This window comes from Limulus polyphemus, unplaced genomic scaffold (genome assembly GCF_000517525.1).
Source record: "Limulus polyphemus unplaced genomic scaffold, Limulus_polyphemus-2.1.2 Scaffold48, whole genome shotgun sequence".
NCBI classification, from domain to species: domain Eukaryota; kingdom Metazoa; phylum Arthropoda; class Merostomata; order Xiphosura; family Limulidae; genus Limulus; species Limulus polyphemus.
Genome location: NW_013665658.1, coordinates 1,267,019 through 1,279,414, shown reverse-complemented (window position 1 = coordinate 1,279,414; position 12,396 = coordinate 1,267,019). Strand labels below are relative to the sequence as shown.

Below are 12,396 nucleotides of genomic sequence, written 5' to 3'. Positions count from 1 at the left end.
GGGTTAGTGTAGGAGTAGTAGAGTACAGTGACTCACTTACCGAGACATTTTAAACTTGGGTTAGTAGAGGAGGAGTAGAGTACAGTGTAAAATGTCTCGGTAAGTGAGTAACTTGGGTTAGTGTAGGAGTAGTAGAGTACAGTGTAAAATGTCTCGGTAAGTGAGTAACTTGAGTTAGTTGAGGAGTAGTAGAGTACAGTGTAAAATGTCTCGGTAAGTGAGTAGCTTGGGTTAGTGTAGGAGTAGTAGAGTACAGTGTAAAATGTCTCGGTAAGTGAGTAGCTTGGGTTAGTGTAGGAGTAGTAGAGTACAGTGTAAAATGTCTCGGTAACTGAGTAACTTGGGTTAGTGGAGGAGTAGTAGAGTACAGTGTAAAATGTCTCGGTAAGTGAGTAGCTTGGGTTAGTGGAGGAGTAGTAGAGTACAGTGTAAAATGTCTCGGTAACTGAGTAGCTTGGGTTAGTGGAGGAGTAGTAGAGTACAGTGTAAAATGTCTCGGTAAGTGAGTAACTTGGGTTAATGTAGGAGTAGTAGAGTACAGTGTAAAATGTCTTGGTAACTGAGTAATTTGGGTTAGTGGAGGAGTAGTAGAGTACAGTGTAAAATGTCTCGGTAAGAGAGTGAAAGTTTGCTTAAAGTTCGTCAAAACACTCGATTACAAATAAATACACCATAAAGTTACTCTGAAGAGAAAAGCAATAAAAAATACAAAGAGTTGAAAATTTCCTCATTCTGCACACGGCGTAGCCACACTTCCTGTAGGCAGAATTTAGATATCGGGTTTTACATCTCTTCCTTTACTGAGGTTTTGCCTTGACGAATTCCCACAGGAAACGTACTAACGTCGTAATTTGAATATGTGTGTGTGTGTATGTGTGTATATATATATAGTAATCGGTTAGCTACTTCAAAATAGTTGTAAAACAATAATAGCAACAATGAAAACTGCGAAGTAGTTTGTAAATTAGTTTATACATGAAATGAATTTTATTCTATTTTAGAAATTATCCCGTGTGAGATATAGTTATCGTGTTATAAACATCAGGTAAGTAGTATAATTTTCATGTTATATACCTAAGATGAATGGTATAATTAGTATGTTATTATCATTTTATATTGACAAAATTGAAGGTATAACTAACATGTTAGATAGATTACATGAGAGATACAACTATCATGTTATATAAATTAAATGAGTGGCATACTTATCATGCTATATACATATCAGGTGAATGGTATAATTATCACGTTATAAAGATTAGAGAAATGCTATAATGATCACGTAATGAAGATTAAATGAGTAATACGATTATCATCTTAAATAGGTTAGATGAGTGGTTGAATTATGCTTTTTACATTTTCCACCTAATGTGTTAGAAAATGATGCTAGAGTTATTTACGTCATAGTAATCTGTTTGGAATTTAAGTTAGGAAAATAAAATGAAGTTGAAGATTCTTCATATTTGATGATATACTTTCGTTCAACTGTAAATAGTTTTTGTCTTAGACTTGAAAAATCATGTTCTTGATGATGCGATGTTGTTTCAAGGTCATGGTAGATCTATGGAAAAATAATTAACCTGAAGATGATTCTGCGTTATTAGACACGTGCTGTCTTATCACGATCTAGATCTTGGTAGGTCTATGTGAAGAAAATATACATGATGATAATGCTGTGTTATTACACACGTGCTGTCCTATCACGATCAAGGTCTTGGTAGGTCTATGTGAAGAAACTTTACATGATGATAATGCTGTGTTATTAGACATGTGCTGTCCTATCACGATCAAGGTCTTGGTAGGTCTATGTGAAGAAAATATACATGATGATAATACTGTGTTATTAGACACGTGCTGTCCTATCACGATCAAGAATTTGCATCTTTGGTTTATGTAAAGAAAACTTGCAGATGATGCTGTGCTATTGGTGATATGCTGTCTTTTCATGGTTAAGCACTTGCTTCTTAGGTCTACGAAAAGAAGAGAACAAGAATATATTGGTGTCGGCTGTCACAGTCAGTAAGTTGAATGGAACTGTTTATTGTCTGACAGAAGTAAAATTTGTAATATGGTGTATATCAATATATGTGATTAACATCTGTAATATGGTGTATATCAATATCTGTGATTAACATCTGTAATATGGTGTATATCAATATCTGTGATTAACATCTGTAATATGGTGTATATCAATATCTGTGATTAACATCTGTAATATGGTGTATATCAATATCTGTGATTAACATTTGTAATATGGTGTATACCAATATCTGTGATTAACATCTTTAAAATAAGAAGTGCTGTAGGAAGACGTCATATAGAAAATTCTCTAATAAGTATGGATGGAATGAAAACAGTGTGGTCAACATATGTTTGAAGCAGTAGATGTAATATTACTAATCTAATACCGCGAAAAGACCTGAATAGGATTTCTTTAGTTCTGGAGTTTCAGGGTTAACTGTGTCTAATTACCCAATGAGTGAAGGATTATGAGTCAAAGAAGCAAGAAATTGTTTTGTTTTTTTGGTAGTGAACTGCCTTTTTTTATGATGAATAGTCACTTATTTCCTTATCTCTGTTGCCTTCAGTCTTTCAGTACTTTTAGTACTAAGCTACAAATTAAAGTTACGCATGTCAAATGGTTGGTCTCTCTCTCAGAATTGTTGGTCTCAGATTCGACTGAGATATATGTTAATGTTTATCACCTTTCAAGTTTTGTTTCTCCCTATACTTTTCTTGGGTACTATTGAGTTATTAACTACTGTTACACCTATCACGGTTGTACTCTCTCTATATGTTTTTAGGGTTTAATGAATTGAAGATAAATGTTTATCAGCTTTCACTGTTGATCTCTATATACATCCATCTCAACTTCTACTGAGATGTAGATTAATGTTTATCACCTTTCGCGTTCGGTTTTTGTCTTCACCTTTCTTAGGTTCTGCTAATTTGTAGATTAATATTTATTAATTTTCACGTTTCGTCTCTCCATACACCTTTCTCAGGTTCTTCTGAATTCTAAATTAATGTTTATAACTTTACTCGGTTGGTCTCTTTCTCAGGGTTTAATGAGTTATAAATAAATGTTATCATCCTTTCCGGTTGGTCTCTGTACACCTTCCTCAGTTAATACTGAATAATAGGTTAATGCTTATCGTCTTTCACGGTTGGTCTCTCTCTATATCTTTGTCAGGTTCTACTGAGTCTTAGTTTAATACTTATTACCTTTACTGGTTGATCTCTTTCTACACCTTTCTCCCGTTCTACTGAATTATAAATTAATATTATCACATTTCCCGTTGGTCTCTCTTTGCACTATTTTCAGCTTCCACTGAGTTATGAAATGATGTTATAACCTTTCATGGTTGGTTTCTCTAAAGCTTTCTTTGGTTATACTGAGTTATTGTTCAATGTTTATTCCCTTTCTTGGTTGATCTTTCTCTAAACCTTTTTAGGTTCTACTGAAATGTAGATAAATATTTATCACTTCTGGCGGTTAGTCTCTGTCTTCACTTTTCTCAGTTCGTCTCTCTATTCACCTTTTCCGAGTACAACTGAGTTATAAATTAAAGTTGCCCGTATCACATGGTTGGTCTATCTCTACATCCTTCTCAGGTTCTAGTTAGTAATTAATTAACGTTTATCACCTATCACGGTTGGCTCTCTCTCTACAACTCTCTCAATTTCTACTGGGTTATAATACCTTTCTCAGGTTCTATTGAGTTATAGAATAATGTTTATCATCTTTCTCGGTTGATTTCTTTCTACACCTTTCCTAAGTTCTAGTGAGTTATAAATTAATGTTATCACATTTTCTGGTTGGTCTCTTTACACGTTTCTTAGGTTCTACTGAGTTATAAGTTAATGGTTATCACTTTTCACAGTTGGTCTTTTCACGAAGGTTAGCATTATATTTTATGTGTGTTTTTAATAGCACAGCTGTATGTCATTACGTTTTATGCTTGTTTTTTAAAAGTACCAAGGTATGTCATTAAATTTTATGTTTGTTTTTGATAGCACGACTGTATTTCATTTTATTTCCTGTTTGTTATTAGAAGCACGACTGTATGCTATTATATTTCATATTTGTTTTTAAAAGCACGAGTGTATGTTATTAAATTTATGTCTGTTTTTAATAGTAGAAAGCTGCTCATTGCGCTATATCTGCTTTGCCCATTGCAGGGATCAAACTCTTATCATAACTCATCCAAACTAAACTTTCCTTCTTCGATCTGAAACTGTCTTCTGTTTCTTATTATCACTGATTTTCCTTATAGGTTTCGTTCCCCTATGGGACAACGGTAAGTTTACGGACTTACAACTCTCTGGGGTTCGATTCCCTGCGGTGGATACAGCAGATATCCTAATGTGACTTTGTCCTAAAACAAACAAACCTCATAGGTTCTAAAAAATATATTATAATCTCTATTTCTGACAAACGTTTCTTATGGGATTTGGAAAACGTTTACATATGTTGTTTTCTTCAAAGCGCTGTGAAATGCCTTACATTGTCAGTTTACGAGAAAGTGTTTTTATAATATAAAAAGAGGGAATTTTCAATAGCCTCGGCTGTAATTAGATCTCAAATCGGTCAAGAGATGGAGCTATGAGCCAAACGTTTGTACTAAAAATAACACAAAAAAAACTCAAAGCCATTCTATGATCCGCTATGCCACGGCTACATTTCTCATTTTTGTTAAACTTTCCCTACAGTTGTTTCAAATATTATACGTTTCTCTTTTTCGACATATAGATTCTTCAAAATGGTTTTTTTTATAATGATTTTCCATATAGTTGTTACTAAATGTCATCTAACTCATATTATGTTCAACGTTTTACAGAAACTGGCACTTTCATACGTACTAAGATTTTCATTTATTTATTAGATCAACAAAAATGTCTAAAACCATAAATTTGAGGACAAACTTTCTTCTCTGATTAATAAACTGAAGGAGTTGGGGGCTTCTGAGTAATGGACACATGACATATTCATTTGATGTCACTAAAGACAAGACTTGCGTGACAAAATAAGAGAAACAAAATTATATCATATTTCGAGGTCCAATGAATAACAGCAGTGACACATTTTCAGGACATGCGGAAAATAGGCCAATCGAAGACTCAAAGCCCCAAATCTTTGCTCGTAATCACCAAATTTTGTTGGAACCTCCAAACTCCAGCTTTAGTAGCACCAATCTTCCTGAAAACTTTAACTCCAATGAGATATTGAGAGATGAAGAAAACCAAACTATTGAAAGCATTCACGTAGGTGGAAGAATAGAAAATGTGGTAGAATCTTCAACGCATCACTCCATGAGAACTACTTCGCCGCCCTTTCTGTCAGGTGTTAGACACATCGTTACAGAACTATCATCAGAGCCCTTGCATCAAGCCCAGTTTAGGTTTGGGCTCAATTCAAGTGGTGAGTTCAGTATATTGCGAGAAATGAGATATCCTATTCTCCCCCTAGAAGGTGCTTTCGGTTGCAACAGTGAAGTAACAGACTTGGTTCATCCTATCAATGTCAATGTACCATCTGTGCAACAGCCTGGTATAAACCAACAGAACAGTCTGAGTTTAGATTCAGTACAGCAGCTTTATGATGCAACATCAACTTCTATCCACAGTTTAGATCTAATACAGCAGCTTTGTGATCCAGCACCAACTTCTACACATAGTATGTACAATGTCAGTGTACCGTCTGTGCAACAGCCTGGTATAAACCGACAGAAGAATCTAAATTTAGATCCAATACGGCAGCTTTGTGATCCAGCACCAACTTCTACACATAGAAAGTACAATGTCAGTGTACCGTCTGTGCAACAGCCTGGTATAAACCAACAGAACAATCTAAGTTTAGATCTAATACAGCAGTTTTGTGATCCAGCACCAACTTCTACACATAGAAAGTACAATGTCAGCGTACCGCCTGTGCAACAGCCTGGTATAAACCGAGAGAACAGTCTAAGTTTAGATCCAATACAGCAGCTTTATGATCCAGCACCAACTTCTACACATAGATTGTACAATGTCAATGTACCGTCTGTGCAACAGCCTGGTATAAACCGAGAGAACAGTCTAAGTTTAGATCTAATACAGCAGCTTTGTGATCCAGCACCAACTTCTACACACAGAATGTACAATGTCAATGTACCGTCTGTGCAACAGCCTGGTATAAACCGAGAGAACAATCTAAGTTTAGATCTAATACAGCAGCTTTGTGATCCAGCACCAACTTCTACACATAGAATGTACAATATCAGTGTACCGTCTGTGCAACAGCCTGGTATAAACCGAGAGAACATTCTAAGTTTAGATTCAATACAGCAGCTTTGTGATCCAGCATCAACTTCTACACACAGAATGTACAATGACAGTGTACCGTCTGTGCAACAGCCTGGTATAAACCGAGAGAACATTCTAAGTTTAGATTCAATACAGCAGCTTTGCGATCCAGCACCAACTTCTACACACAGAATGTACAATGACAGTGTACCGTCTGTGCAACAGCCTGGTATAAACCGAGAGAACATTCTAAGTTTAGATTCAATACAGCAACTTTGTGAAGAAAGCCCATTTTCCCCACATTTTCAAGGAAGGTGAGTTTCCTACAATAACCATCAGACTTGCTTGTTAGTAAGGTGATTTTACTGAATAATCCTGAATAATGTTTTGTACAGCTAAATAAAACTTTTAATATTTCTTATGTACCAGTGATATTAATGAAATTATAATGCAACCCAAGACACTTGTTAACTTTAGTTCTTAACTAACTATTCCGTTTCAAAGAAAACTGAATAATTATTTCACAGTGAAACGATAAGTATAATATCCATGCTAATTTCTACCTAACACTTTTGCTATACAGGAATACAGACGCTCATTTTCTAATAAACAAATTATTGTTAAGAATTTTTAAAGTCCGATACTGAATGCATAAGTTAATATGAAGAAGAATAAACTTAAGTATTGCAATGTAAACATAAATTAACAAGTAAGCTTGATAAGATGTAATATATAATTTACTTAGTATTGCACGCGTACAATGTGTACTATTATATATACTAGCTGATGTACCCATTCAACGCACGTCTTCAATGCATGTCTTTCAGCATTAATCTGTCTTCTTCCCTTTGCTTCTTCAGGAGCTTTATTCGACCGTGTCACTTATCCTAATAATTGCTATGCTTTCTTGCTTTTGTCATGCTATTTATGTACCTTTTCTTCCTCTTGCTGAACGACGTTTTCTTTTTTGCAATGTTTCTGAACTATTTTGTAGTTTTATTCAAAAATTTAGTTTAGAATTTAGTTCATAGATGGAGGTAGAAGTGTTTAATTGAAATAAATGCCGAGGAGTCTTGATGCTGTAAACATGTATCTATAATTCCTGATTTAACTTATGATGGTGCTGAAAGAACTTGATTTAAGTAAGGTTATTAAAACAACAACAACATAAGATTCCGAATCAACTAGATTTGAGATCGAGACTTCCACACACAAAGAATTAAACACTGAACCACTCTGTCACCCAATGTTATTAACTACTAATATAAAATATTATGCTATTCGTGTTTTCCTGAATATTGACAAAGCTTGCTCTAAACCTGATCACTTATTTATATACATGATTAATCTCAATCGTACTGGTAAGTGAACGACAGACTTCCGCTTAATCTTCAGGCGCTCTAACTACTGAGGTAATTTGAGCGTTACTGTAATATGAGCAGTGGCTTTTATATATATATATAGATATGTAATGTGCGTTGTACCACACAAAAACAAAAGTTAAACAAATATAATTTAAAAAGTGTTTTTTGTATTATATGTAGCGTATGTTGTAACACATGCACACAAAGGTTAAACAAATAATTTTTAATAAGTACTCATAATATTTTGTATGTAAAGTGTGTTGTATAGTCCTTACTTAAATATTATAGTTATCATTAGTAATGTATGTAATGTATGTTGTAGTGCACATATACAATGGTTAAACAAATATAGTTTAATGTGGTATTATATGTAACATATTTTAACCTGTATATGCACAAACGTTAATCGGCTTAGTGATCCTTCATACTTACTTGTAACATACCACACCGCGAAGTACTGGCGTTCATAACCTCTGTATCGGCTGACAAAAACTCAACAAAAAGAAAACAAAGATGCCAGACTGAGCTGTGTCTGTAATACGTCCCATGTAGGTCATCGATATGTTTACGTTGTAAGATAAAGGCAGGTAGTTTATAATGTAGTTTTTTCGTTAACATAAATGAAACAACTCCACCAACCAAACTAGATTTTTGATAAATATATTTTGATTAGTGACTCCAATGAATAATAATAATAACAATGATTTGAATTTCTAAAGTGTCGACGTTGGACAAACCGTCTTAAATAATCGTTGTTCCAGAACATCTGGTCTTCACGAAATAAGGGAGATGCTTAACACACCAGAGAAATTGCAAACAGTCCGCATTTTACAAAAACAGTACATAAGTCAAATAATGAGAAGCAATGGAGACAAACAGGTTCTATTCGATATAGATGCACAAGGAAGGTAAGAGTGAGATTAGATTTGGATAAGCTTTGTGATAGTTTCAGTCAACGTCTCTGGTATAGAGTGTTGAATACGTTGTATTCAAATTATTTTAGAGCTTTACCACGTTGTTTCAGTCCATGTCGCTACTTCTGGTTTTGCTTTAAATGTTTGTGACATGCTTACTGATTACCAATGTAGTAGATTGTGCTGTACGTCATAATGTTTGTGGCATGCTTACTATCAATATAGTAAATAGTCTACGTCATAATGTTTATGGCATGCTTACTGACTACCAAATGTAGTAGATAGTTCTCTACGTCATGATGTTTGTGGCATGCTTACTATCAATATAGTAAATAGTCTACGTCATAATGTTTGTGGCATGTTTACTGACTGTCACCTGAAGAACCATTAAAGCAATTCCCTGCTTGGTTGATGTCTGTTGGGTTGTTGGGGAACTGGAATGTCTGAATTGAAAAAGGCAGTGGCTGGATGATGTATTGCATGATCTTTACACTTCAAGACCCTAGTAAAAATCTTTGCTTATAAGAACTGTTTGTGTTCTGCTATGCTGTTGAAGCTTTTGTAATGTAATAGTGGTGAATATAGTACATCCTATATTCAGTCTTAAACAGGTATTTTCTATCGTTTCTAGCTTATCTAGCTGTGCGGATTAATACTGATAGCAGCATAATCCAGGCAATATAAGCAGGCAACATTCTTCAGTTTTATTTCCTATTGCACATTTTGGTGCATTAATGCTTTTTGGTAGTTCTAGCTATCATGGTGTAAATGTAGCTGGTAAAGTTGAAGTGTCTGTCAAAAGCTGCTACCAGTTACTTTAGTGTTGCTTCCAGAGGGATAGCAGTGCTCACAAATAATGATCTTCCTCAGCAGGTCTGTGTGCTGTTGCTGATTTTTGAAATATAAAGTGAAGAAGATAATGAATTTTTGTCTTCTTATTTTTTATTTCACTTTACAAAGTTTTAAACCATCAAAATCAACTGTGAGTTAACCTAGCCGAGCTACTACATCTATCGGTTGTCGTGCTTATTATACGAAACACACTAGATTATCTAGTGGCGCCCTCTGATAGCTAGAAACTAAACTTTTATAATTCTTAGAAACAAATAAAGGTCTAGATAAATCATCACCAGAAAACGTTTTCACATTAAAATTTTGCTGAATTTTAATGCTATAAAACATAGAATGTTTTATTCAATTTCATTGATATAAAAGTCATAAAACCTTTCTGTACTGTTTCTACAGCTTGCTCCACAAAGCCATCAAACAACGCCAGCTAGAGAATATCTATGTATTGATGAAACTCTGGAAACAAGCTAAACCGTACGAAGCCTGTTTTACCCAGTTAAACATTATGGACCACAAGGGAAAGGTATGACATCTTCTAGAAGACATAGGTGTGTGTGTGTGTTAGGTTAAGCAACTTATATGATGTCTTTGGAGCGAAATTGTCTCTGTAGATAATAATGTTTTATTATAATCTCCTGATAAAGAGGGTCTGTATGATAAGAACTTTGATACAACAAAAAATATTGGATATAAAGAAATAAACCAAGAGTATTAGGAAATAATATTAAGAATAATGAAAATCAAAGTTTCTTCGATATGGAATTTTTCAAATATATGGATAGAAACCCATTTCCTGCTTGAGAAATATGCATGAATCTTATTGGTTCAATTATAACTTGTTATAAAGTACAAATATATGTCAAAGTTATAAACGTAAACATAAGGTTCTTAATATGAATGGACTTAAAAATTGCCGAACTATGAGATGATATCGGTTTGGATTAATGTTTATGTATTATATATACGTTTGGATTAATGTTTATGTATTATATATACGTTTGGATTAATTTCATAATGTGAATTTGTACAGGTATACCTAGTGAAACTATGATATATATATATATATATCACCAGTATACTGTGGCATATATACACACATATATATATATACAGGGGTTGGAAAGAAATGGAAACACCCAGTGAAAGTGGCTTAATAACACATGTTTCCATATTTGTCTGTTAGAACTGCTTCAATTCTTCGTACTGGAGCTTTTGCAAATTCCAGAAAGGTTGCTGGAGGACACAATCTGACATAAAGCACAACGGTCTCGTTCTCTCTTCATGATTTTCTAATAATCTTAACATTTATCTGGCGAGACTTATTCTTAATCTTCTTGTAAAACTAAGAAGCTGTACAATGTGGGTCACTAAATCATCTATTAATCGGGTTCTTCTATCTATGTTGTTTGACAACTGATGGAATAGAGTTTATATGTGTTTAAGTAATACACGTCACCTGTTTAAGACATAATCAGAATAACAATTTAATCAGTTGGCTGATGATTTAGTCCATTTAACATCTGGAGAAGAATGCGCACATCTTTTAGCAGGTGTTTCCATTTTTTAACTCACAGTCTTTGTAATCTACCGACACCATTTTGAATTTTTCCCAGCTATCTTCTCAATGCACTATGGTTACTGACTTTGATTTAACGTGATTTACAGTGCTTACCACATCGTTAAGTTAAAGTGGTTTTAACAGATCTTCACTGTTTATAACTAACTAATTTTTATTCCTAAAAAGCTTGGATTTCATATTTTAGACACACACCTAAACGTACACACACACAAACAAATGCACATAAAAAACAAAAACAAAAACAAAAACGGAACACTGCCTTATATTCGTATGTTACAGACAGCTTTACACAGAGCCCTGAAGATCGATCTGCCATACTGTACTCCGGTTCTAGGTGCATTATTATACTTGGGGGCAGACCCTTGTGTTCAGGAGGAGTCAAATAACAGAAACACAGCCCTTCACTCAGTTTCTTGTAGAGGCGATAGGTATCTCCAGCTTGTTCAACGTTTATCTGGACATCTGTCAACAAACTTAAACATCCGGAATTCTTATGGTAAATAGTATTCTATCAAGATTCGTCTTGTTTTCATCGTTTAATATTATAAGACTAATCTAATTTCATGGTGTAGAACCCACGTCAATACTGCAACAATTTAACAAGTCAAAACTGATGCGGAATACTACACCACAAGTGTACATCTTATTTTAGTTTGAATTCCGTCTTGTAGACATTGCTATAATATCTTGAATTATTTTCTTGTACTTTTCTCATTTTTCATATACTTCCTGTATATGCTGTGAGCTACATTACAGAGCATATATGAAAAATAAATGTAGATTTAATTTAATACTCTAAACTATGATCAATGTTCAGGGTATAAAACTCTAACAATATTCATCCTTCTCACTACAGGGTTCACTGCTCTCCACTGTGCAGTCGATTCTCATGGCAAACCTGAGTCGAAAGCTGAGAGCCAACAACAGATTCTTGACTGTAGGGAAACAATAAAACACCTTCTGCTACAAGGCTCTAGACTAACCGCTCAGGTTGGTTTCTGTTGCATACGTGTTAAAGTCCATTCTACATACGATGTCTGTTAGACTAACTGTTGTATACGTGTTAAACTTTAACACGTATACAACAGTTAGTCTAACAGACATCGTATGTCAGAATGGACTTTAACACGAATACAACAGTTAGTCTAGCGGACAGCATATGTTAGAGTGGACTTTAACACGTATACAACAGTTAGTCTAACAGACAGCATATATTAGAAGAAACTCCACTCTAACATATGCTGTCCGCTAGACTAACTGTTGTATTCCTGTTAAAGTCCATTCTACATACGATGTCTGTTAGACTAACTGTTGTATACGTGTTAAAGTTTCTTCTAATATATGCTGTCTGTTAGACTAACTGTTGTATACGTGTTAAAGTTTCTTCTAATATATGCTGTCTGTT

At 34.3% G+C, this 12,396-nt stretch overlaps 1 protein-coding gene across 1 annotated transcript in view; it reads left to right on the top strand.

The window, feature by feature from the left end:
• The first annotated feature begins 4,933 nt into the window (after positions 1–4,933).
• LOC106462808 overlaps positions 4,934–12,396 on the top strand; it is a 21,601-nt gene continuing 14,138 nt past the window's right edge. Inside the window, exons 1-4 of the mRNA XM_013922771.2 lie at positions 4,934–6,599; positions 8,369–8,557; positions 9,809–9,935; positions 11,848–11,981. Coding sequence (XP_013778225.1) covers positions 5,065–6,599; positions 8,369–8,557; positions 9,809–9,935; positions 11,848–11,943 — 1,947 coding nt within the window. The 5' untranslated portion in view covers positions 4,934–5,064 and the 3' untranslated portion in view covers positions 11,944–11,981. The remainder of the gene's footprint in view (positions 6,600–8,368; positions 8,558–9,808; positions 9,936–11,847; positions 11,982–12,396) is intronic.